Below are 26,342 nucleotides of genomic sequence, written 5' to 3' on the forward strand. Positions count from 1 at the left end.
GCACGTATTATTGCACATGATATGAAGAAAATTTTGTATAGGCCTATGTTAAATTACACTACCAGTCAAAATATTGAACACATTATAATGCCATTATAATGTTTTTAAAAGAAGTCTCAAGTCACTAAGCAAATAATGGTTTTCTATTTTAATATACTTTCAAATGTAATGTATTTCTGTGATGCAAAGCGTCTGAACATTCCTACCTCTAGGGCATTTCATATAGGCTACTATATTTGTTATATTATAGAGCCTAAATGTTGATGTGCAGTTGACAAACTATACATCATTAAAAAGATCTAAGACTCAAGCTTCACATTTTGACTCTTAAAATCTTATATTGACCATAATTTCTTAATATGCTTAAAAGCATACACATTTGGAGAAATATTGATGGATTCTCATATGTTTATATCAATTTTCTATACAGAGATAATATTTATTATTCTATATTTATTGTCATTACTATGAGTGCTGGATACTGTGTTTTCATCATTCATACTTGCAGCCGGAGGGCGCTCTGCCCCTTTTGTCCACAAATGCCTCAGTAAAAGAAGAGGAATATCATGTGACAATCAAGGAACTAACAGAGGCAAGAGATCGCTAAATATGGCTATTCAAAACACTTTTGAAGACAATAAATACACGATTGAGATGATGAATGCATGTATTGCCTCTGAATTTGCGTCTGAATAGCGCTGGCTCCGTGGGCGTGACCGCATTAGCGGATAATGAGCTGAATCACGGACTTCTGACATGGCTCTCTTTTCATACAGATTACATAAACACAGAAGGTTTGTTTTCGATTTGACTTACATGTTTTAAAACCTGACATCTTAACGTTTTTTTAGACATAAGTGTAATTTTTTTGTCATTAGTATTCACTAAGTTACAGTTCATTTTCTAAGAACTATCAGATTGGACTTCGTTCAGAGGGAGAGGAGAGATCACGCATCATGTTAGTTTTCTTTATTTTACAAAGAGCACAACATTTTGTTTTTACTCTGAGTGTACACAAATAAAAGAAGATATTCCACAGATTAAAATGGTGTATAACTCTTAATTGTATGTGCAACATTGACGGAGTATTTTGAGTCTCTTTCACACTGATAAGAAAAAACCACGGTGGTATCGCCGGCGATACCTTCAGACCTCAGAGTGTTAAGGATTATGGAGGCCACTCTGCTCTTAGGAACCTTAAGTGCAGCAGAAATTTTTTGTAACCTTGGCCAGATCTGTGCCTTGCCACAATTCTGTCTCTGAGCTCTTCAGGCAGTTCCTTTGACCTCATGATTCTCATTTGCTCTGACATGCACTGTGAGCTGTAAGGTCTTATATAGACAGGCGTGTGGCTTTCCTAATCAAGTCCAATCAGTATAATCAAACACAGCTGGACTCAAATGAAGGTGTAGAACCATCTCAAGGATGATCAGAAGAAATGGACAGCACCTGAGTTAAATATATGAGCGTCACAGCAAAGGGTCTGAATACTTAGGACCATGTGATATTTCAGTTTTTCTTTTTTAATAAATCTGCAAAAATGTCAACAATCCTGTGTTTTTCTGTCAATATGGGGTGCTGTGTGTACATTAATGAGGAAAAAAAATAACTTAAATGATTTTAGCAAATGGCTGCAATATAACAAAGAGTGAAAAATTAAAGGGGGTCTGAATACTTTCCGTACCCACTGTGCATGTATGAAACATAGGGGTTTCAGATGGTGATGGATTCATGGTCTAGTGTCAAAGCTACTCAGATCCCGAAGAAAATATGTGCTGTGCCCTTATTTGTGAGTAATGTGAAACCACTCTATTAGTGTAAAGATCTAACATCTGACCTGTTTTAATGTTAATCTGTGGGGTTTTCTGGACAACCTGTTGATCTCAAATCATTCATCAATACACCTGCAGGAGCAGAAGATTAGATGATTTCCACAGACAGATGACAGCAGGTGTCAGTGAATGTTTATTAAAGTCTTTATGGTAGACACATGCAGAGACAGGCCAGTTGAGCAATGGTGTCATGTTAAAATCATATCTTTTAAATACTAACTGGGAGCTTTTATGAAGGGGTTTTGATTGCTATTGTGTGTATGTTTTGGTGATTTCTGTGTTTTCTTATTCGAATTGTGAATGACGTTGCATATGTAGATGTGTTGGAGAATTTGGCTATTAACATGTAACATTTTAATTATATTCCGCTGAGATGAATGAAGTGACTTGAAAAAGATTTGCTAATTTTGATGAACAAGACTCAAATATCATAGTCTGTAAAATGATCTGAACTTCCCATCACTACTCTAGAGTGATAACAGGAAAATTATACATTGCAACTGTTGTTTAGCTGAAGTCAGTTCAGAGTTGATTCAGTTCTGTTGTAAAGGTTGTCAATTATTTAATTAGTTAATTTCACCTATAAAGCAGTTCTGCCAAACAATAAAATTAAATTAAAATGATGTCATCGTCCAGCTCAGCTCAGTTCTCATCCAATGGTGTCAATGCAGTCAAATCAATAACATTTTAGAATATTAAGAGTCCCCAACTAAGCAAGCCAGAGGTGACAGTGGCAAGGAACCCAAACTCCATCAGGTGACTGAATGGAGAAAAAACCTTGGGAGACACCAAGCTCAGTTGTGGGACCAGTTCTCCTCTGGCCAACAAACGAACACTGTGTCATTATGATTCAGGCTGCATCACAATTAAGATCAGGATCGGTAGCATTCAAATATTCATCTATTTCCTTTTGCTTGAAGATTGGATTCATAATGCCAGTATGGAGCCGAAGCCATAGGGGTTTGTGCAGAAGACCGTCAGCTAATCCAGAGAAGTCAGACTAACATCTAAAACCTGAAATTAAAACATATAGACAAATGTGTGCAACTTTAATACATGTTCCATATTAAAAGAACAAACTATTTGCACTACTAGTGAGAGATATTAAAATAACCCAGTGATACATGGAGTAGGGATGTGCATCTCCATAACTGAGGCCAATGCAAAACACATCTTGATGCATAGCCAGCGAAACGATACACTAAAGATATACATGAAGCAGCTACCGATGCAATGCGATTCACCCCTTATAATGATGCAGTACGATCTGATTTGTGCGAATGCGATTCAATGCAATATGATGCAATGGAAAAAAATATGATGCTATTTTGCATGTCTCACATTTTGCATGTCTCCTTTGTCTGACACACCCATTTCAGGTCTTTAAGTCTCTACTAATGAGCTGATGATCTGAATCAGGTGTGTTTTAAGTAGACATGCCAAATGTGCAGTGTGTGGTGGGGGGACCAGGTTCAGAAGCTAGTCCTGCTTTCATTTGTTTTCTGGAGTAGAATGATGTCCGTGCCCGGTTGCATAAAGCACCTAAAATGTAATTTTCCATAGTATAAGTTTTGGAAACCTTCACCTTAAGTGTTACACAGGTTCAATCCAAGTCTTTTAACGAGATGTGCATCATTAGAATCACGTGATTGCAAACAAGCTATTCAATATCTAGGGTCCTATGAAATCCATTTGATTTTTTCTCAAATTCTGTTTTATTTTTATTTATTCTTTTATTTATTTATTACCAAATTCTGTTTTCCGTTTTAATTTTTCTGGATTCCATTTTACTGGTTTAATCAAAAACATGTCTAATAAATTAAATGAATAAAAAGCAACTTTGTTTACAATAATAGGGCCATATGATTTATTTATTTTTTTTCCAGATATTCTGTGCTGTTTATTTTTTCAAATTAAATGGTAAAATGCTCATGAAGTGACTCTCAGAGCAGCTCTGACGATGAAGTTGGTGTTCATGTTGTCATATAGTCAGATGGAAAAAACACTGTGTTTCAGTATGTGTAGTAAACGTATTTGAGCGCCTGCACCATTCATTTACACAGAGACACGCAGAACATGCAGGATTCATCAGGATTCCAATAGTCTTCTTGTGGTTTAATATTCACAGACACTTATCCATATTGCGATTTGATTTAAGTGTACCCACCTACTTTTGATTTATTCACCCCAAATTTGACAAACTACGTGACTGTGCGTTATACAATAAATTACGTTTTTAAGAATGGATTTCGCAATTCCGTCCGTGTTTTCTGCATCGTGGTTATCATAGGGTTCTAAACATGGTACAGATATTTCGCTTTTATTTCTTTGGTTCAGACAGACAGCAAATCATAAATTCACATAAGTGCCTTCTGACTTCTAACACATGGCCCTTTTACAAACAGGCCTTTGTAGTGCCATGTTAATCTATATTCTATGTGACTCTCAGGACACGCCTTGGCCTCCGTAGTGTTGTGATACTTCCTATTCATGTAGCAGCAGTGGTAATGAGAGAACACGCTAGAGAAACAGTTTAGAGAAGAGAAATCAATCTACATATAAAATATTGGTCACAAAGAAATTATTGGTCACTTTCTAAATAATAAAAGTATAGCTACTAATCTATTAATAATTATATATTAATAAATCATTTTAACCAGTGTAAATATGTTAGAAAGGATGCATCATTATAAAAATGCCAACTTGTATCCGATGCACACTTTTTTAAATCAAAGCATCGCATCATTAACTTTTATGAAGATGCACCGATGCAAATCTGTGAATCTTACCATCCCTAACATGGAGTCAATTAAACCTGTAAAAGCCCTTTTAACCATTCAGGGTTTTTTATTCTTACATTTTCATTCAAAAGTGGTGATACCTGTTTATATTTATCTTCTGTTCAAAATGGCAAATGCAGAATTCTCTTAAAAGCATAATTTTTGGAGAAAGAAAGGAGAAAAATATTGTACTTTTTCTCCTCCTTTTTGCACATTAATAATTAATGCACCAGTGGGTTAAAACTAAAATATGGTCTTCATTATAAAACTCTGCTTAATAACAATTAGTATCAACCAATTCAAAAACAACACTCACAGAAGCATCTCCAGTTTATAATGTTGATCATCACTCAGATTAGAGAGCAGTTTCACGTCGGAGTATCTTAGATTATTTCCAGACAGATTTAGTTCTCTCAGGTGTGAGGGGTTTGATCTCAGAGCTGAAGCCAGAGAAGCACAACTTTCCTCTGTGACTCCACAATAACTCAACCTGTAGAGAAAAATGACACTCTTCAGTCTCTTAGTTCAATATCTACAGCTAAGATAAGCAGGGACTTCACAATTAGAAAGAGAGACTCAATCCATGGTACGATTTATAGAAATGACCGAGAAACTCTTTTCAGCCATATCTAGACTCCTTTTCTCTGAAGGCCAATAACCACGACCTGAAACTGAGGAAACATGTTCAACAGCAAACTCACAAACCACATGTGTTTGCAAAACAGCTTTTTATCATCTTCACAACACCTCTAAGGAATAACAAGACTCACCTGTGTTGTGTTTTGTAACAAGGATTCATCTCTCCATTATAAAGTAGGTACATTTCATGATATGTAGATAAAACTCTACAGATGCTCCTACATCCATGTCAGAACTGCTGTAATTATAAATTCACAAGTTCACCTGCCCATTCAGTCTTAGTCGTTAATGGTAAACAAACTTGGCTTGCTGTTCTCCCAGGAGGATTGAACCCAAGGCTTGGCTAGGCTCGAGCTCCAAGCTAAACCCACCTAAATCAACCAGTACTGTGCAGAGGGAGAATAAGAGAAATATAGGAGGAGATAGGGAGGAGGAGGGATGCTGGAAGAATTGTCGCTGGGATGACGCAGTGACTGCTGCTTACATACACTCGTAATTAAGATTGATAGGACTGAATGTTTAGGCTCTTCCCAAACCTACGTTTGGAGCTACATTTATTTGTGAATATTTTTGTGAGTATTAGTGTGTTTGTGACTCTCAGAGAGATGATTTACCTCAGTATTTCCAATTTACAGCGATGATCCTTCAGTCCAACAGACAGCAGATTCACTCCTGAAGCTCCTAATTTATTTCTAGACAGATCCATTTGTCTCAGGTGTGAGGGGTTTGATCTCAAAGCTGAAGCCAGAGCAGAACAACCTTCATCTGTGACACCACAATTAAACAACCTGTAGAGAACAATGACACTTTCCAGTCTTTCAGTTCAGCAGTGTAAAAAAATCCAGAAAATTTCAGCTGTGGTTGCCAGAATAATTATCTAAAGACAAGTAGCTTTTTCACAAGTTGAGATAAATATATAGACACATATAGAAGGTGCACAGTGTCATGCACACAAATACAAAACACCATCATGGCAACTATATGATACTAAAATAATGGAATAATCATTAATTTAGTTAATTAATTAATTAATTAATTAAATTAATTCAATAACTTATTAAGTTTAATTTAGTTATTAATTTAGGGTTAGGGTTAGACATGAATAAGTTTTAAATGTATTTTTAATTATTTCTTTATTTTTTTTACAGTTAAAACTAAAAAATTTTTTACAGTTCAGGATCTACACCTAAGTTAATATGTGTATTAATGAGCATTGTACCATCCTCCTATGTTTGGAAAATGTGCATCCTGCAAAAAGAATTGAATATATGTATATATTGTAAAATGTGTAGTATATCTGTAATATTGCTTTCAGAGCAGAAATGTATTAATAAAATCAGTAGTAGTCTAAAATAGAGGCACTGCTGAAAATAACGACCAATGAAATTGTTGTTACATTTTCAGTCAGCCTGTGTAAACACAGCACTAATGTGGACCAGCAGAAATTGGGTGTGATACTCATTTATTTGATGAGCAGCCGTGTAACAAGCAGGATACACTTTGGTTTGCAAATGATACACAACTCTAATTTTTAGATAAAACAGAGATAATGCTATTCACCCATATCAAGACTTCTCATCTCTGAGGGTCAGTAACCATCTGGAACTGAGGAACCATGTTCAACAGCAAACTCACAAACCACATGTGTTTGCAAAACAGCTTATGATCACCTTCACAAGATCTTTAAGGAATAACGAGACTCACCTGTGTTGTGTTTTGTAACAGGGTTTTGTTCTCCTTTTTACACTTGATTCATTTCCTGATCTCTACAGTTTATCCGAAATCCATGTCAGAACTGCAATAACTATTTGTGAATATTTATTTGTGATGACCATTGTGTGTGTGACTCTCAGAGAGAAAATTTAACACAGTATCTCCAGTTTACAGTGGGGATCCTTCAGTCCATCAGAGCGCAGATCCACTCCTGAGTCTCCTAGTTTATTGTCAGTCAGATTCAGTTCTTTCAGGTGTGAGGGGTTTGATCTCAGAGCTGAAGCCAGAGCAGCACAACCTTCATCTCTGACACCACAATCACTCAACCTGTAGAGAACAATGACACTTCAGTGTCTCAGTTCAGGATCTACAGCACAGATAAGCAGGAACTTCACAATCAGAAAGAGAGACTTAATCCACGGCATAATTAACAGGTCCAGTCTAAGGTGAGACCCACTTCTACATGGTGTGTGAGGGGCTTCATTTCAGTATAATTAAAAAAAAAAATGTAATACTTTAATATTTTGATGAGTACTGCGAAATTCTGAGAAAACCTGAGAATTAAAGGTGGAATAGGTGACTCTACAAAAATATTTTTTGTTATACTGGTAGAAAGTCTCCTCATATCCTGATAGCAATCACTATGTTAAATGGTAATGTATTTTTATAAATAAATATCGTCAGTGGAAGGCGTAGACCCTAACATTGAAAAACCAATCATTATTTTCGCTGTCTCTTGTAATACTTTGCCAAGAGCAGCTGTGTGTGTGTGTGTGTGTGTGCGTGATCCTGTGTTTTAAGAGGAGACGAGGCTTTGAACAGCAATTTGCAGGGAGGGTGGGATCATATGTGTTCAATGCTAGCAGGCTAACGTTAACATTTCCCAGATCACCTACTGCACCTTTAATGTCCCCCTTGTGAATGAAACATATACATATATTAGTGCTGTTAATTGACTTTAAAAAAAAAAAAAAAAAAAAAAAAAAAAATCACACATTGTTCACATAGTTAATCGTGAATAATCGCAAAAAAAACCTTTTAATTATTTTTATATTGTAATAATTTCACAGATACTCTTCTAATTAATGTTGAAACAACTTAAAGACAGTTTATTTTAAATATTTGTTTAATGGCATTTGTTTAATGGGTTTTTAAAAATAAAGTCCAGTATCACTGATGTGCTGGTATTGATGTCTCTATGAAATAGATTTTTTAAACATTAATTATTGAAATTCAACATTACAGTATAACTGAAAGCTAATGTACTCAAGACTGGTCTTGGTCTCGAGACCGGTCTTAAGACCATTTTTTTTGAAGATTTTGGTCTTGTCTTGGTCTCGGCCACATTTGGTCTCGGTCTTGTCTTGGTCTCAGACTAACAGGACTCAGGATTTTATTTCAAGACCAGTCCAAACCACAACTGCGGAGATATACCTAAATTACTGTTGCATTGTCTGATTTATTTGTTAACATCAATAATTTGATTGGATGTAAAACTTACTGCTTCAAAAAATGAAATCAATAACTTATTTCTAATTTCATTTATTTTGTTACTGTTGTGCTGGGTCATAAATCAACAAGGGATTGTGTCAAAAATGTCACCAAAATTCATACAAATGCCCACAAAATTCAAGATATGATTGCAAAAAAGTACTTGTATAAGATTTTGATATTCATATTATAACATATGATATAATTAAGCAATATGGCAAGAAAGAAGGTTATTTTCACAAATATGAGCACAATTGCAAACGTGATATTGATTTTTTACAAATCTTCAATAAACAAAATTTTATTTTTAAAACATTCATCTCAACATTATTTATGCATTTGTAATTATACCAATTCAGATCTCTGCAGTGTAAAGATAAATTAGTAATTTTAATTGAATGGTAACAGCTCTATATAGTGTCTTATTATTCTAATTGTAATTATTGATTAAAAATAAGACATTTCTCAGAATTTGAGGAGTGCTTGTATGGTCTTGGTCTTGACTCGGTCTCGACAAACACTGGTCTTGGTCTCGGTTTAGGTGGTCTTAACGAGTTGTGTGTGTGTGACATACAGACATAACATTCACAGACAGCGCTTTTTGTGTGTTTTATGGCACTTGAATGGTTTAAAAGCATTTGTGTCAATGAGAGCATGATAATACAATGTAACGCTAGCCAAATTATGATGGATAAAATGGACACTGTGTTAATTGCATTCAATATTTTAATGTGTTAAACTGAAAAAAATAATCATATTAATTAACGCGTTAAGTTTGACAGCCCTAATATATATATATCACAATCAAAAGTGTTTCTACATCAGACTACAATTGATTTTAATAATTATATACAATTACCATCCACTTTATTATATCTCTCAGAAACTGCCTTAATTCTTCATGAGAAATTCAACAAGATGCTGGAAACATTCCGAGAGTTTTTGGTCCATACTGACATGATAGTATCACGCAGTCACTGTAGCTTTATCGGCTGTATATCCATTATACAAATCTCCTGTTCCACCTCATTCCAAAGCTGTAGGCCATTTGAGTTCAGTGAACTCATCATCATGTTCAAGAAACCAGTTTGAGATGATTTGAGCTTTGTGACATGGAGCATTATCTTACATCAGAAGATGGTACATTGTGGTCATAAAGGCATGGACTGGGTCACCAACAATACTCAGGTAGGGTGAGACTTTTAAACGATGCTTAATTGGTACTAAAGGGCCAAAGTTTGCCAAGAAAATATCCCTCACACCATTACACTACCAGCAGGAGCCCAAACTATTAATACAATGCAGGATGGATCTATGCTTTCATGTGGCTTAACGCCAAATTCTGACCCATCTGAATATCACAGCAGAAACTGAGACTCATCCGACCAGTCAACATTTTTCCAATCTTTTATTGTCCAATCTTGGTGAGCCAGTGTGAATTGTAGCCTCAATTTCCTCTAAGCTGACAGGAGAGGCACCGGTGTATCTTCTACTGCTGTAGACCATCTGTTTCAAGGTTCTACGTTTTGTGCATTTAGAGATGCTCTTCTGCAGACCTCTGTTGTAACGAGTGGTTACTGAGTTACAGTTGCCTTTCTATTATCTGAAACCAGTCTGTCCATTCTCTTCTAAACTCTGGCATCAACAAGGCATTTTCATAAAGAGAACTGCTGCTTACTGGACCATTCTCTGTAAACATTAGAGATGGTTTGCATGAAAATCCCAGTAGAAATACCAGCCCGTCTGGCACCAACAACCATGCCATGGTCAAAGTCACTTAAATCACCTATCTTCGCCCTTCTGATGCTCAGTTTGAACTTCAGCAGATCATCTTGACTATGTCTACATGCTGCCATGTGATTGGCTGATTAGATATTTGCATTAACAAGCAGTTGAACAGGTGTACCTAATAAAGTGGCCAGTGTGTGTATATAAGTAATTATTCAAATTCAATAGTAGTCTCAAGTATACACACTTTTGAAAGTAATGACCAACAAAATTGGTCTCAAATTTTAATTCGGCCTGTGTAAACAGCACTGATGTGAACTGGCAGAAATTGAGTGTGAGACTCCAGATATATTTGATAAGCAGCTGTGTAACAAGCAGGATAATGAACAGTCTTTTCCACATTGGTTTGCAAATGTTGCATAATGATATATATATTTTTTCAGATAAGACAAATATAACTGATATCTGGAGAGAAATGCAATTCAGAAATGCAGTTCAACCATATTTAGACTCCTCGTCTCTAAAAGCCAATAACCATCTGGAACTAACAAACTCACAAACCACATGCATTTGTAAAACAGCTTATCACCTTCATAACATCTCTAAGGGATAATCACCTGTGTTGTGCTTTGTAACAGGGTTTTGACTCTCCTTTTTACACTTGGTGCATTCCTGATACGTAGATAAAACTCTACATATGACCCTACATCCATGTCAGAACAGCTATAATCATGAATTATTAGTATTTCTTTGTGAGTACCAGTGTGCAATACTTTCAGAGAGATGATTTACCTCAGTATCTCCAGTTTACAGTGAGGATCCTTCAGCCAATCAGAAAGCAGATTCACTCCTGAGTCTTCTAGTTTATTTCCAGACAGATCCAGCTCTCTCAAGTGTGAGGGGTTTGAACTCAGAGCTGAAGCCAGAGCAAAACAACATTCATCTGTGACTCCACAATCACTCAATCTGTAGAGAACAATGACACTCTTCAGTCTCTCAGTTCAGAAGATCAGATAAGCACAAACTTCATTATCAGAAAGAAATACTTAATCCACTGCATGATTAACAGGTCCAGTCTAATGTGCAGACCAACTTCTACATGGTGCTTGAGGGCCTTTATTTCGATATAATTAAAATTTCAAAATCTTAATTTTCTTATGTGACTATACAAAAAAATCCTTAAAGGGGTCATATAATGCCATTTTTGTACAAGTTAATATGATTCTCTAGGGTCTAAATGAAAAGTTTGTAATATACTTTAATTAAAAATTCTCATTAGTATTGTAAGAAAACACTCGTTTTACCTGGTCAAAAACAGCTCTGTTTTCAGCAACCCATTTCAGTGCATGTGTCTTTAAATGAAAATGAGCTTTGCTCACCCCGTCCCTCTGTTCTGTGGGGCGTTTTGACACAACACACGTGGAGTGTTGCCTTGACAACAGCTGAGGGTATATTTTGGAGAAAGAATGGCAGTGGGAGTCTCTGAGGACACATCTGTGCAATCGTATCAATTTGAACCGGAGTCGGACCTGGAACAAGATGACGGCCCTGACGAAGTTTGGCAATTAAGGCTCGAACAGGACGTTTCTGAATGGTTGGTTAACGTAATGTCACTTTGATCTATCTTCTTATTTACTGGCAGGGTAGCATAGTGAGATACAAATGCCATGTGTTTACTGATGTATACGATTTTTTTTACATTACTTCTTAATCAGTAACAGACACCATTATAAACCATCTACAAAAGTAAACTTAGTGTAGTGTTACCATGTTAACTTTACCACCTGCGTACACAGTTTGTAATAACACAATAACCATAACGCATTGTGCATTATAAATGTGGGATTATGAATTACAGGTGCTGGTCATATAATTAGAATATCATCAAAAAGTTGATTTATTTCACTAATTCCATTCAAAAAGTGAAACTTTTATATTATATTCATTCATTACACACAGACTGATATATTTCAAATGTTTATTTCTTTTAATTTTGATGATTATAACTGACAACTAAGGAAAATCCCAAATTCAGTATCTCAGAAAATTAGAATATTGTGAAAAGGTTTAATATTGAAGACACCTGGTGCCACACTCTAATCAGCTAATTAACTCAAAACACCTGCAAAGACCTTTAAATGGTCTCTCAGTCTAGTTCTGTAGGCTACACAATCATGGGGAAGACTGCTGACTTGACAGTTGTCCAAAAGACGACCATTGACACCTTGCACAAGGAGGGCAAGACACAAAAGGTCATTGCAAAAGAGGCTGGCTGTTCACAGAGCTCTGTGTCCAAGCACATTAATAGAGAGGAGAAGGGAAAGAAAAGATGTGGTAGAAAAAAGTGCACAAGCAATAGGGATAACCGCACCTTGGAGAGGATTTTGAAACAAAACCCATTCAAAATGTGGGGGAGATTCACAAAGAGTGGACTGCAGCTGGAATCAGTGCTTCAAGAACCACTACACACAGACCCATGAAAAATATGTGTTTCAGCCGTCGCATTCCTTGTGTCAAGCCACTCTTGAACAACAGACAGCGTCAGAAGCGTCTCGACTGGACTGCTGCTGAGTGGTCCAAAGTTATGTTCTCTGATGAAAGTAAATTTTGCATTTCTTTTGGAAATCAGGGTCCCAGAGTATGGGGGAAGAGAGGAGAGGCACACAATCCACGTTGCTTGAGGTCCAGTGTAAAGTTTTCACAGTCAGTGATGGTTTGGGGTGCCATGTCATCTGCTGGTGTTGGTCCAACTGTGTTTTCTGAGGTCCAAAGGTCAACGCAGCCGTATACCAGGAAGTTTTAGAGCACTTCATGCTTCCTGCTGCTGACCAACTTTATGGAGATGCAGATTTCATTTTCCAACAGGACTTGGCACCTGCACACAGTGCCAAAGCTACCAGTACCTGGTTTAAGGACCATGGTATCCTTGTTCTTGATTGGCCAGCAAACTCGCCTGACCTTAACCCCATAGAAAATCTATGGGGTATTGTGAAGAGGAAGATGCGATATGCCAGACGGTCCCCAACAATGCAGAAGAGCTGAAGGCCACTATCAGAGCAACCTGGGCTCTCATAACACCTGAGCAGTGCCACAGACTGATCGACTCCATGCCACGACGCATTGCTGCAGTAATTCAGGCAAAAGGAGCCCCAACTAAGTATTGAGTGCTGTACATGCTCATACTTTTCATGTTCATACTTTTCAGTTGGCCAAGATTTCTAAAAATCCTTTCTTTGTATTGGTCTTAAGTAATATTCTAATTTTCTGAGATACTGAATTTGGGATTTTCCTTAGTTGTCAGTTATAATCATCAAAATTAAAAGAAATAAACATTTGAAATATATCAGTCTGTGGGTAGTGAATAAATATAATATACAAGTTTCACTTTTTGAATGGAATTAGTGAAATAAATCAACTTTTTGATGATATTCTAATTTATATGACCAGCACCTGTATATTGAGAACGTCGTACATAGAAAGCATGCCGTAATGTGCATTCATTGTGTAACGTGCAAGCGATTGGCAAAGATTAATATAAAGGTTAATAAAACGTTACACTCTCTTCTTCTGGAGGTGCAGCAGGAACACGAATAGTTGGTACCGATCCTTTTTTCAGGAGCAGCTTCTTAGCAAAACCTGCTTTATACTGACCCTCGTTTATAAAGCAGTCTGGTGAGAAATGATTCATGCAAAGATGAAAGCATCGACGTTGATCGGGGGGAATATTCCCTTCGAAAACAAAACTCAGCCACTGCGACTTCAGCGGTTCGGATTTAGGAACATCAAAATGACTGCTGTGTTATTACACCCAAGAACAGAACACCACAATCACTTAGACGCCATTCTGCTCCAGCGTATCAACAATGGTGGACTATGATGACAGCTCGCTCAGGGCGGGTCTGTGTTGAAACGCTGCTGTAAATTAACAATCATGGGAGGGGTGTCCGACCGTGTGACGTCACACGATCAGATGGCTCTATTTGAGACAGGGGATAACATGTAAGGAAATTTAAAAAAAAAAAAAACACTGGATGGATTTTTATCATTATAGGATGGTTGTGTACCATAAACTTGTAAAAGTGCATGTAACCTTATATGACCCCTTTAACACATCTGTATATGAAAACAAAGAAAAAAAACAAATACTGAAAAGCTTCTGTGAGATTTGAATCAGAAAATATAGTATCATTTGAATATTAACATTTAGTGCTGATATTATTGGATATATATATTTTTTTATTTTTTTATTTATTTTTTATTTTTTAAAGAAATGCTGGATTTAGAGTGGATTTCATAAGCAGTGGGGGTATCAAAGCCTGCTTAAATGCTGTGGGAAAGGTACTAATGTGAAGAGATGTGCTGATGATGTGAGTGAGTTCAGATACAACTGAAGAAGAAATGGCTTGAAGGAGATGAGTAGGAGATGAGTTGGAAAGGAAGAGTTTGGAGATTCTGCCTCTGAGAGAATGGAGAAGGAGGGGAGTGTGTGTGTGTTTGCTGTTGGGATATGTGTGTCAGTTTGTGGTGTGAAGAACAGGCCACTGATGGTTGTTGTTTTATATATGAAGAATGTGGCTGTAACGACTCGTCACACAAAGTGGGATCCATAAGCAGGCTTTATTAACAATAATCGTGGTCAAACAGGCAATGGTCAGATAACAGCAGAAGTGGCAACGAAGGGCAGACAGATTCGTGGTCGTAAGACAGGCAGTAGATCAGGGCAGGCAGAGAACAATCACAGGTCAAAAACAAAGCAAATAGTCCAAAGGGTAGGCAGCAGAGAATCGTAAACGGGACTCAACAGGAAGGCAAAACAATAAAGAACGCTCAGAAATGCAAACCGTAGTAATACATGACCTCGCAAAGAGGACTGGTCTGGTGGCAGTTTATATATGGCAGATAACAAGCTTCAGCTGGATGGGGTAATCAGTGCCAAGGTACGGGGCTGATGGGAAATGTAGTGAGTGTGTGTGTGTGTGTGTGTGTCAGTATTCGGGTGAGGGCGCCCTCTGATGGCCAGAGGAGGGAATCACAGAGTTCGTCTCTGTGACAGTAGCAAAGTCATCAGCTATTGAGTTGATGAAGGAGAGGGAGGAGATCACAGGAGAGAGGATAATGTTTTAAAAAGCATGCGAGAGTCAGAAGAATTGTGGCAGCATGTCATTTTTGCAGTGAAGACATTAGCAGAGAAAGAAGAGAAGAATGACTGATAAAATCTAAGGTCAGTAGGGTCTTTAGATTTGCGCCACACCCTCTCTGTAGCCCTGAGTTTTGAACAATGCTCATGGAGAACATCAGATAGCCAGGGGGCGGAGGGGGTGGCACGGGCTGGCACAGGCTGACCTGGCTGAGAGGAGGGCAAATTCAAGTTTAAAATGGCCATGGGCCCTCTTAAGTTTAATGAAAAGATAATAAAATGTAATAATTTCTGAGGGTCTAGTTTTTTCACCCATTTGTTTCAAGTTTTAATCAGTCTAGGTGGTGCTGTCACAAACTATGGTGCTAGAAATGTGGTCCTAGAACTACAGCCTCTGGTATTGCAGGATTATAGTATTGGCTTGAGGGGGTTCAATATTATTCAATATCATTTAAACATTAATTGTAAATAAGTTGTATAATATATACTTTATCTGTAATATTGCTTTCTCTCTACAGATGGATAAAACTAATGACCTGGATCCTACATCCATGTTAGAACTGCTACAACTATAAACTATTTGTGAATATTTCTTTGTGAGCTTCAGTGTTTGTGTGACTCTCAGAGAGATAATTTACCTCAGTATCTCCAGTTTACAGTGAGGATCCTTCAGTCCATCAGAAAGCAGATTCACTCTGGTGTCTCCTAGATTATTTAATGACAGATCCAGTTCTCTCAGGTGTGAGGGGTTTGATCTCAGAGCTGAAGCCAGACCAGCACAACCTTCATCTGTCACACCACAATTAATCAACCTGTAGAGAAAATTTGACACTCTTCATTCTCTCAGTTCAGGATCTACAGCTCAGATAAGCAGGAACTTACAATCTGAAAGAGAGACAATCCATGACACGATTAACAGGTTCAGTCTATGGTGAAACCTGCTTCTACATGGTGCTTGAGGAGCTTAATTTCGATATAATTAAAATATCAGAATTAATTTTTTTTGTGAGTTCCCCAAAAATCTTCAACAAAATCTATATAAAAAAATACAGGAAAAAGACAAAAAACTTCTGTAAGGTATTATTCAACATATATTGTAAATGTTGATTCGTTTTTTTATATATATTATTAATATATATTTTTCATTGACAGTTGATCCAGGCAACAGTAAGTATTTGTGTAATAAGCAGGATAATGTACAGTCGGTCTCCACTTTGCATCAGTGTCCGGGGTCATTATCTGTCATATTTAATGAATAAAACTATCTCTCTCTCTATATATATATATCTATCTATCCTGTTTCATCAGTTTGCAGATGATACACTAGTGTTGTCTTGATACTGTAATTTCTAACTTTGATTTGCCACATTAAAAGTTTAAAATTTGAATATCTAAGTTCATTTATTTTTAACCATAGTCAAAGCATTTTCCAATGAAACTTTGAGATTCCTCAAGCCCGGCAGTTATTATTATATAATAATGATATTTCTAAGACATAAATATATTACTATTGTATTGCAACTGCACTTTACAATAAAAAAAAAAAAAAAAAAAAAAAATAATATATATATATATATATATATATATATATATATATATATATATATATATATATATATATATATATATTATATGTCTTATAATTGTACTACTTAATTTCATCATTTGCAAGAGTTTTTATTCAGGCAGAAAACTGTTTAGAAAATATGTGATGAAAATCATTTAAACATCGTTCTAATGCTGTCAAGGGCCAGAGTCAGCCTAACTATACAGAATATAATACAATATATTGTAATATAAAATAATATAGCAATGTATTAATGCTGCAATGTCTTTGTCATTCTTAATATAAAATAAAAAAAAATTATAATTTATTAATAATCTTAATTTCTGATTATCCCAGGATTGTTTACGCAGGGATGTTGTTCCCTCAACATAGAATCTCAAGGCCTCAACTTCACATCATGTGACCATGACATAAAGATGTCATTACCTTGACAAAACAATCTGGGGTTTAAAAAAAAAAATACTTGCACTTGTGGTCTTGGCCACTTGAGAAGCACTGTCCCAGGTCTGATCAATGCCAAAGCTCAGTGCCCCTAATGCACTAAATCCACAATAACTCTAATACTGTTTCAGAGCAGTATTTGAGGCTAAATGTATACCATCATCCATCACGTTAAGAAACTCACATGGCCTGAAAACGCAAAATGTTAAGAAAAACCTTCCAGGTGCTTTGTTGGCCCCGGGCCTTTGCCAATGATAATCCGCACCTGCTGCCAGTAATGGAAATTGGTGAAAATACTGCCCTTTTGTTGCTTTAGTAAAAAAGCACATGCTAAAATCATAAAAGTGATCATGTTTTATCAGTGCAGTGATTGTTGTCAGTGTGACTTACTGAATTGATCTGGATTCTTTAACCACAGGCAGCAGCTTCTGAAGAACTTCATTTGCTGTATTTTGTGCTCCAATAAACTGATTTAGATCAAAAACATCCATCTTCTTCTCTGATGTCAGCAACACATAAACCAGAGCTGACCACTGTGAAGAGGCAAGTTTGGTTTCTCCTATTTTCCCAGATTTCATATAATCTTGGATCTCCTGCATCAGTGAATCATCACCCAGTTCATTCAGACAGTGGAACAGATTGATGGATTCTCTCTGGAGAGGGATTCTCCCTGATCTTCTGTTTGATGTACTCAACTGTTTCCACTTTGTTGTAGGAGCAGCTTCCTGTCTGTGTCAGTAGTTCTCGTAAGACAGTCTGATTAGACTCCAATGAGAGACCCAGAAGGAAACGCAGGAAAAGGTCCAGATGTCCATTCTTACTCTGGAAAGCCTCAGTCACAGCTCTCTGATGCAGCTCAGATAATGACGCATATTTCTTTCGGTTAAAATATTTAGAGAAAAAATGTTTGGTTTGGTCAAACACATTTCTGTTCTTGATTTTAAAAGAGAGATGAGCATACAAAGCTGCTAGATGTTCCTGAATGCTCAGATGAACAAAGCAGAAGACTTTCCCCTGATACAAGCCAAACTCCTCTCTGAAGATCTGAGTGCACAATCCTGAGTACACTGATGCTTCTTTCACATCAATGCCACACTCTCTCAGGTCTACTTCATAGAAGATCAGGTTGCCTTTCACAAGCTGCTGAAAAGCCAGTTTTCCCAGTTTAACAATCATGTTTTCATCTTTCACTTTCTTCTCATAGTCCTTTTCATGCTTGATGTTGGTCTGAATGATCAGGAAGTGTGTGTACATTTGAGTGAGAGTCTTGGGAATCTCTCCACTCTCTGCTTCACTGAACATCTTCTCTAGAACAGTGGCTGAGATCCAGCAGAAGACTGGGATGTGGCACATGATGTAGAGGCTCCTTGATGACTTCAGGTGTGAGATGATTGTATTGGCTAGACTCTGATTACTGATTCTCTTCCTGAAGTATTCCTCCTTCTGTGGCTCATTGAAGCCTCGCACCTCTGTTACTCGATGGACACACTCAGAGGGGACGAGATCAGCTGCTGCTGGTCTGGAGGTGATCCAGATGAGAGCAGAGGGAAGAAGACTCCCCTCAATGAGGTTCGTCAGCAATATGTCCACTGAGGCTGATTTAGATACATTACACAGTTTTAATTTTCTCTTAAAGTTCAGAGACAGACGACACTCATCCAGACCATCAAAGATGAACAACACTTTATATTCATCACTAAATGGTTTCATTTCTTTGATTTCAGGGAAAAAGACATGAAGAAGATCTGAAAGATTGAGTGTTTTGTCCTTCATCAAGTTGAGCTCTCTGAAAGGAAGTGGAAATATGAGCTGGACATCCTGATTCTCTTTCCCTTCAGCCCAGTCAACAATGAACTTCTGCACAGAAACTGTTTTTCCAATGCCAGCAACTCCCTTTGTCAGCACAGTTCTGATGGTTTTGTCTTGTCCAGGTAAAGGTCTAAAGATGTCATTGCATTTGATTGGTGTGTCCTCTGTTGCTGCTCTCCTGGATTGTGTCTCAATCTGTCTCACCTCATGCTCTTTATTGATCTCTCCACTTTCACTCTCTGTGATGTAGAGCTCTGTGTAGATCTCATTCAGGAGTGTTGGGTTTCCCTGCTTTACTGTTCCTTCATACAGACACTGAAACTTCTTCAACAGATTTGATTCGAATCCACTTTTGATCAGTTGAGAGTAATGACTGAAAGAATAAAATAATAGAATACTGCATTAATTTTTTAATTTTAATTTTTAAATTTAACCACAGAATTTTTTTTTAACCACCTCTACAAGCCATACTGACAGTGAGATTCTGAATGTTGAGTTTGAGAGTGCTTTACGAAACAAGAAGTTACTTTTGAACAAGTATCAGTATCAGTAGCCCAAAGCATGAATCTAAAATTCAAATCATGGACACACAGCTTCATGGACACACAGCTAGGCTCCAGTGGGTTTAAGCTCTGCCTGCGCAATTGACTATAACCGAACAGAGACAACAAAAGAGAGACAAGAATTCATTTAGTTGATTTTACAAGGATAGAATGATTTTCTATGTGAATTGTCTGTCCATGTAGTTCACTGCTTCCCAAACCTGTACAGGGAGATGAGACCTCCAGGAGAAGATCAGGAAGCACTAATCTAGCCTATGTGTGTTAAACTTTGGCAAAATTTGTCACATGGAGTCAGGGGAGGAGTTGAAAACAGAGCCATCAATCTGGACAATTTGTCTGCCCCGTAGTGAGAATTGCACAGTGTCTGCTTTCTTTATCACTTGCGAGGTGGAATAGATGTAATTTTTATTAAAAGTTTCAAACATTTATTTGCAGCAATCAGAGCATGTATTGTGTATTACAGTGCCTGCGTGTGCAAGAATAAAGTTCAACATAATCCTTTACGATTTAAATAACAATAAAAAGGGTCAATAGCTTGTTTGTGATTCTGATGATGTGCGAAATCCAGATGGAGGGCAGGAAGTAAATGGCAGAATGGATGAGATGGAGGAAAGTCCTTAATTTACTGGTTTAGACACTATTACAAGAGTGCCTGGTTGCGTAAAGCACCTCAAGTTTTTCCATAAAGTATGAGACTTAAGGAGTGATTTCCCCTTATCTATGGGAATGACTTAGTATTTGTCTAAGTCTCTGATATAATCCCTTAAACAGTTCTACCAGAAAGACTCGGGAAACAAAGAAACGTTTGAATACAATTTCTTCAACAGTATGAATGTAAATATCAAAGAAATTATAAAGTTCTTTGGCGTAGGCCCCGTCCATAGTACAATCCGGAGGGTAGCAGACGTTTGCAGATCCTGCCTGAAGATGAAGGCAGGGGCGGAGCCTACCCCCGATGTATGGACAGGGACCGACCTGGTGGTGGTGGGGAGGATGGGGGTGAACGCCGGCGATGGTATCTGCGAACACGATAGTGGGTGGGAACAGAACTTATATACTCAGGTGACGTGTAATGATTGGTTAGAAAATGAGCAATGACGTGCATTAGAGTCTTCCGGGTAGAACTTCCGCTAAACGCTCCCATTTCTCTAAAGGCATCTTTACACAGCCGAGTTAAGCCAGGGTCTATACCTTCTCAAAATTCTGTGTAAAGACGCAATGGCACATAAAAGCAGACCAGATATGACCCACCTCAGCCCCTAGTATCAAAGGCGACTCCGATACTGTTTTGGTTCAGTGTAAATGAATGCAAGCTTGTGCCGCACAATATCATGACAACCAAAAGCATGCCTGTCAGCTTCAGGCCGCACGAGAATCAAGAAGCAAGAGACAAAACATATAGATCTCGCTTCATATTGTTTTAGGCATATCAAAAAATGTCTACCAACAAGAGACAGTGAAGTAAAAGAGTCCTGTACTCACACTGTGAAGTCTCCATTTGTAATCTTCTTTTGAATAGACAGGCAGATCAATGCGCTGCTACATTTCTATTTCACCTGGTGACATCTGCTGTCCTTGTCTGTATTGCTAAGGCTAGCATTAATGTTTGCTTGTTGTCCCTGCTCCAAAGTGACCTTCTGGCTCTTTGAAAATTTTTTCCCTCTTTTAATCCTGTGATGATGTACCCGGTGTAAAAATTCATAATTTCTTTGTAGTGATTCTTCCAGTGAATTTCTGTGTAAATGCATTTATGCCACATCAGAGCAGCATTAAACAGTCTGTGTAAATGCACATTTTTGTGTTTTTTTCCTGCTTCAGATTTGGTTTCTGTGCTGCCTTTGCTGATGCCTTAAGGGAAAATGCTAAGTGTTTACAACACAGCTATTTCATGATTGTTTCATGATTGATTTCAAGCATGAAATAAATTTGTAATCAGAGCTTGTGCAGAAGCTCTGGAAAAAGCTCTGATGGCTGACCCTACTGTCTGCCCTCTAATTGCTCTCGTTGTACTTTGAAGGCATTCGTCTCAGTGACATGACGTCTGCAGCGTCTCATGTCAAAATATCTAACCAAGAGGCACTGCTTAAAGTCAGACTATCACAACAGACAGACTATCTATCATCTGTCTGTGCAGCACTACATGAAGTCGAACACACTTATTATAAACAGAAATGTTGTACCTCAGATTAGTTGATGTGTGTTTTCCCTTCAGTTTTATTATGTTGACCATAGACTGGTCACTCTTCATGGACACACAGCTGGGCTCCGGTGACTTTGATCTCTCCCAGTGGAATCGACTGAAAAAGAATATAAACATTAAAATAGAGATAACAGATTAGAAAAAAAAACTCACATGGAGACTCTATCTATCTATCTATCTATCTATCTATCTATCTAGATAGAAACGTTGTACCTCAGATTAGTTGATGTGTGTTTTCCCTTAAATGTTATTAGGTTGTCTATAGACTGGTCACTCTTCATGGACACACAGCTAGGCTCCAGTGAGTTTGATCTCTCCCTGTGGAATCCACATTAACAGACACATTTGAATAGAGAACAGAATACAGACAAGAATTAATTTGGTTGATTTGGCACATACTGTAGACAAACCTTACATAAAGTATCTATCTATCTAGACAGAAATGTTGTACCTCAGATCAGTTGATGTGTGTTTTCCCTTAAATTTTATTATGTTGACCATAGACTGGTCACTCTTCATGGACACACAGCTGGGCTCCGGTGAGTTTGATCTCTCCCTGTGGAATCAAATGTAATAGAATATAAGCATTAGAATAGAGAAAACAGAATAGAGTTAATAATGTATACAATTGATTTTATATAAAAAAAAAAAAAAAAAAACCTCTGATTGTCTATCTTTCTATCTATATAGACAGAAATGTTGTACCTCAGATCAGTTGTGTGTTTTCCCTTAAATTTTATTATGTTGACCATAGACTGGTCACTCTTCATGGACACACAACTGGGTTCCGATGAGTTTGATCTCTCCCTGTGGAATCGACTTTAATAGAATTTAAACATTAGAATAGAAATAACAGAATAGAGACAAGAATGCATATGGTTGATTTTACATGAAAATAATTAAATTTCACATGGGAGAATCTATCTATCTATTTAACTATCTATCTAGTACCTCAGATCAGTTGTGTTTTTTCCCTTAAATTTTATAATGTTGTCCATAGACCAGTCACTCTTCACTGACACACAGCTAGACTACAGGTTTGATCTGTGACATTGACATTAATAGAGCAGAGATAGCAGAATAGATTTTAAATATAGATAAACCTCACATTGAGAATCTTGTATAAGGAAAGCTTTTGGTTGAAGATTGTTGACATTGAATAAGGAAAATGTCACCCAGTGTATAGACACCCTCAGGGTCCTAACTATATCCTCAGCACAAGAATATGAGAGAACCATTTAGAACACATTAACGTCCATTGCAAACACCCAGAATACCCCATTATGGGACATACAATGCATTTTCTATAACATTATGATCACAAGGATTTTAAAGTACCTGCATCCTGGAGAAAAATCTCCATCGCTGAACGCTTGTGTGTCCTCCATGATTCATTTATTCTTCATGAAGCCGAACAAGTAAGACTGATGAGTCACACTGACATATGAAAAGAATTCTTTATAGAACAGTGCAACTTTACCATTTATATAAATCATAGGCCTACCATGCAACCAAAACATGACAAACAGTTTTAGGTTAATTACCATACCAAACTGCAACTTCAAGAACATTTATATTTCTTAAATGTGTAGACAAATATATATATATATATACTGTATATACACCAATCAGGCATAACATTATGACAATCTTCCTAATATTGTGTTTGTCCCCCTTTTGCTGCCAAAACAGCCCTGACCCATCGAGGCATGGACTCCTCTAGACCCCTGAAGGTGTGCTGTGGTATCTGCACCAAGATGTTAGCACCAGATCCAAGTCCTGTAAGCTGCCAGGTGGAGCCTCCATGGATCCCACCAATGCTCAATTGGATTGAGATATGGGGAATTTTGAGGCCAAGTCAACACCTCAAACTCATTGTTGTGCTCCTCAAACCATTCCTGAATCATTTCTGCTTTGTGGCAGGAGCATTATCCTGCTGAAAGAGGCCACAGTCACCAGGGAATACCGTTTCCATGAAAGCGTGTACATGGTCTGCAACAATGCTTAGGTAGGTGGTGCGTGTCAAAATAACATCCACATGGATGGCAGGACCCAAGGTTTCCCAGCAGAACATTGCACAAAGCATCACACTGCCTCCGCCGGTTTGCCTTTTTCCCATAGTGCATCCTGGTGCCATGTGTTCCCCAGGTAAGCGACGCACACGCACCCGGCCATCCACGTGATGTAAAAAGAAAACATGATTCATCAGACCAGGCCACCTTCTTCCATTACTCCGTGGTCCAGTTCTGATGCTCACGTGTCCACTGTTGGCTCTTTCGGCAGTGGACAGGGGTGAGCATGGGCTGACTGGATCTGCAGCTATGCAGCTCCATACGCAACAAACTGTGATGCACTGTGTATTCTGACACCTTTCTATCAGAACCAGCATTAACTTCTTGAGCAGTCTGAGCTACAGTAGCTCGTCTGTTGGATTGGACCACACGGGCCAGCCATCAATGAGCCTTGGCCGCCCATTACCCTGTCGCCGGTTCACCACTGTTCCTTTCTTGGAGCACTTTTGATAGATACTGACCACTGCAGACCGGGAACACCCCACAAGAGTTGCAGTTTTGGAGATGCTCTGACCCAGTCGTCTAGCCACAATTTTGCCCTTGTCAAACTCACTCAAATCCTTACGCTTGCCCATTTTTCCTGCTTCTAACACATCAACTCTGGTTGATGTGTTAGAATGCCTGATTGGTGCGTGTATATATATATATATTTATTATGAAGAAATATAAAAATAACATAACATCATAACATCAGTAATAGCATCATACCAACCCTCATTTTTTCAGTAAGTGTATTACTGGTAAACATTTATTACTTTAAAGTGAATGTGACAGAAATTTTATGGTTAGAGCACATCAAACATGATAATGTTTTGAAAAACTTCGCAAGGGCGTGGAATAAAAACGAGATTTGGTTTCTGTAACCCTGTGAAAATCTGTCACATAAAGTATGTTTGGCGAACAAGTTTGTAACAACAGCTTACACAAACAGCTTACACATTCTGTCAATTCAATCACATTTTGAGATAAACTAACAACAACAAAACACTAACAAAAATACAATTTAAGATAAAAATAAAGATGTTTCGCTGTGTACTTCATTAAATTAGTATTTTATAGCTACTAGGTTAATGCTGAAGTCACTTTCAAGCACCTCACCTCAGAAAACTCACCTTGATTGAAATGTTCAAGGCTTCTAAGAGCAAATAAATTTAATGATAAACAGCTAAAAAAAAAAAAGGTTTTGGGCTAGTTTTACCGATTTAAAGAATGTTAAGCTCAGATGTAAAATGTTGCAGGTAAAATACAATCTATTTTCACTTTTAATCGCTGGCAGCAAGAATTTGAGAGAACATTCCAGCTCAACCAGTTTACACAAAGTGCAGCTATGAGAGACACAAGATACTAATACTTCACCTATCTTGTAAGTAATCAACTTGAAAATTCAACATTATGATTCTATATTGGCAAAAAAAAAAAAGATAATAAAGATAAATAAATTTGAGGAAGTGTAACAAAGGCATTACAAAGTTTTTAAGATTATAAATATGTCAAAATGTAAACAAATGTCATATTTCAAGAATTTTGCCACTGTTGGCACTGAGAAGAGCATCGATCGACATTTGAGTGCGCTTAATTGTTCATTAAATATACCTACTGCAAGAAAATACACATTAACAATTGTATATAATTCATGCATTTATTATTTTGGTAAGTTTAGTATAGAGCAATTTTGCACTCAGGATGATACATTGAGGCGCTGTTGTGATTAGGCCTACATTACAATGAATAGGCCTACCTACATGTGATTAACGAATATTTTTAAGTTATCAATTAATTATCATCTCTTTCATACAGTGATGTTAACAATGCCATAAATTAGTAAAGCACATTAAATTTAGCTAATGACATAATAATAATAAATAATATGAAACAATTTTACATTATATAATTTTATGGTCTGTTTTAGTCAAGTAATCACTAATAAAAAAAAAAAAAGGTAAAAACTAGAACCAGTGTTCTAGTTTAAATGTTAAAGCAGAAATAAGAAGGCTGCAAACCTCTCTCTCATCAGTCCTCTTCAAGTTGGATACTGGGAAATAGTGCCAGCGAGTGTATATCGGATGTATGAATACATGCCCAATGCCCAGTCAAGTTTACATATGACATTATATCAAGATACTTGTCACTGTTTGTCACTAATACGACTTTTGACATTTTTATAACTCTTAAAACAAAACAAAAAAATGTCACTGTATGCTAGTAGACGGAGCCGAAATGCATTTATGCATGTTTCTTCCTGGTAACCACAGCAGCAACCATTCAGTGCGACATACAAAACGTCACATTCCTGCACGGGATCAGTGAACAATACAGTGAGAAATTGTATAGGCCTATACAGAATTCCAACCACGCTGCAGACTTTGAAAC

The 26,342-nt window shown here is 37.3% G+C and overlaps 1 protein-coding gene and 1 pseudogene across 1 annotated transcript; both read right to left on the minus strand.

Annotated features, from left to right (window-relative positions):
- Positions 1-1,583: 1,583 nt before the first annotated feature.
- LOC125275855 (ribonuclease inhibitor-like) lies at positions 1,584-6,249 on the minus strand. Its single transcript, XM_048203162.1, has 3 exons — positions 5,866-6,249; positions 4,929-5,102; positions 1,584-2,846 (listed from the first exon to the last, which is right to left on the minus strand). The coding sequence occupies exons 1-3, from the start codon at positions 5,955-5,957 to the stop codon at positions 2,840-2,842; spliced, it is 273 nt and encodes a 90-aa protein (XP_048059119.1). The 5' UTR covers positions 5,958-6,249; the 3' UTR covers positions 1,584-2,839.
- A 97-nt stretch (positions 6,250-6,346) lies between these two features.
- Positions 6,347-26,249, minus strand: LOC125275848 (annotated as a pseudogene).
- Positions 26,250-26,342: the final 93 nt, after the last annotated feature.

Source organism: Megalobrama amblycephala, linkage group LG9, assembly GCF_018812025.1.
Source record: "Megalobrama amblycephala isolate DHTTF-2021 linkage group LG9, ASM1881202v1, whole genome shotgun sequence".
Taxonomy (NCBI): Eukaryota; Metazoa; Chordata; class Actinopteri; order Cypriniformes; family Xenocyprididae; genus Megalobrama; species Megalobrama amblycephala.

Excerpts from the sequence above, each read along its gene's own strand:
- LOC125275855 (XM_048203162.1), bottom strand. The coding sequence starts at position 5,957 with ATGGATCTGTCTAGAAATAAATTAGGAGCTTCAGGAGTGAATCTGCTG. Across the intron at positions 5,103-5,865 it reads TGTAAATTGGAAATACTGAG|GTTGAGTTATTGTGGAGTCA; the intron begins GTAAATCATCTC and ends TTTTCTCTACAG.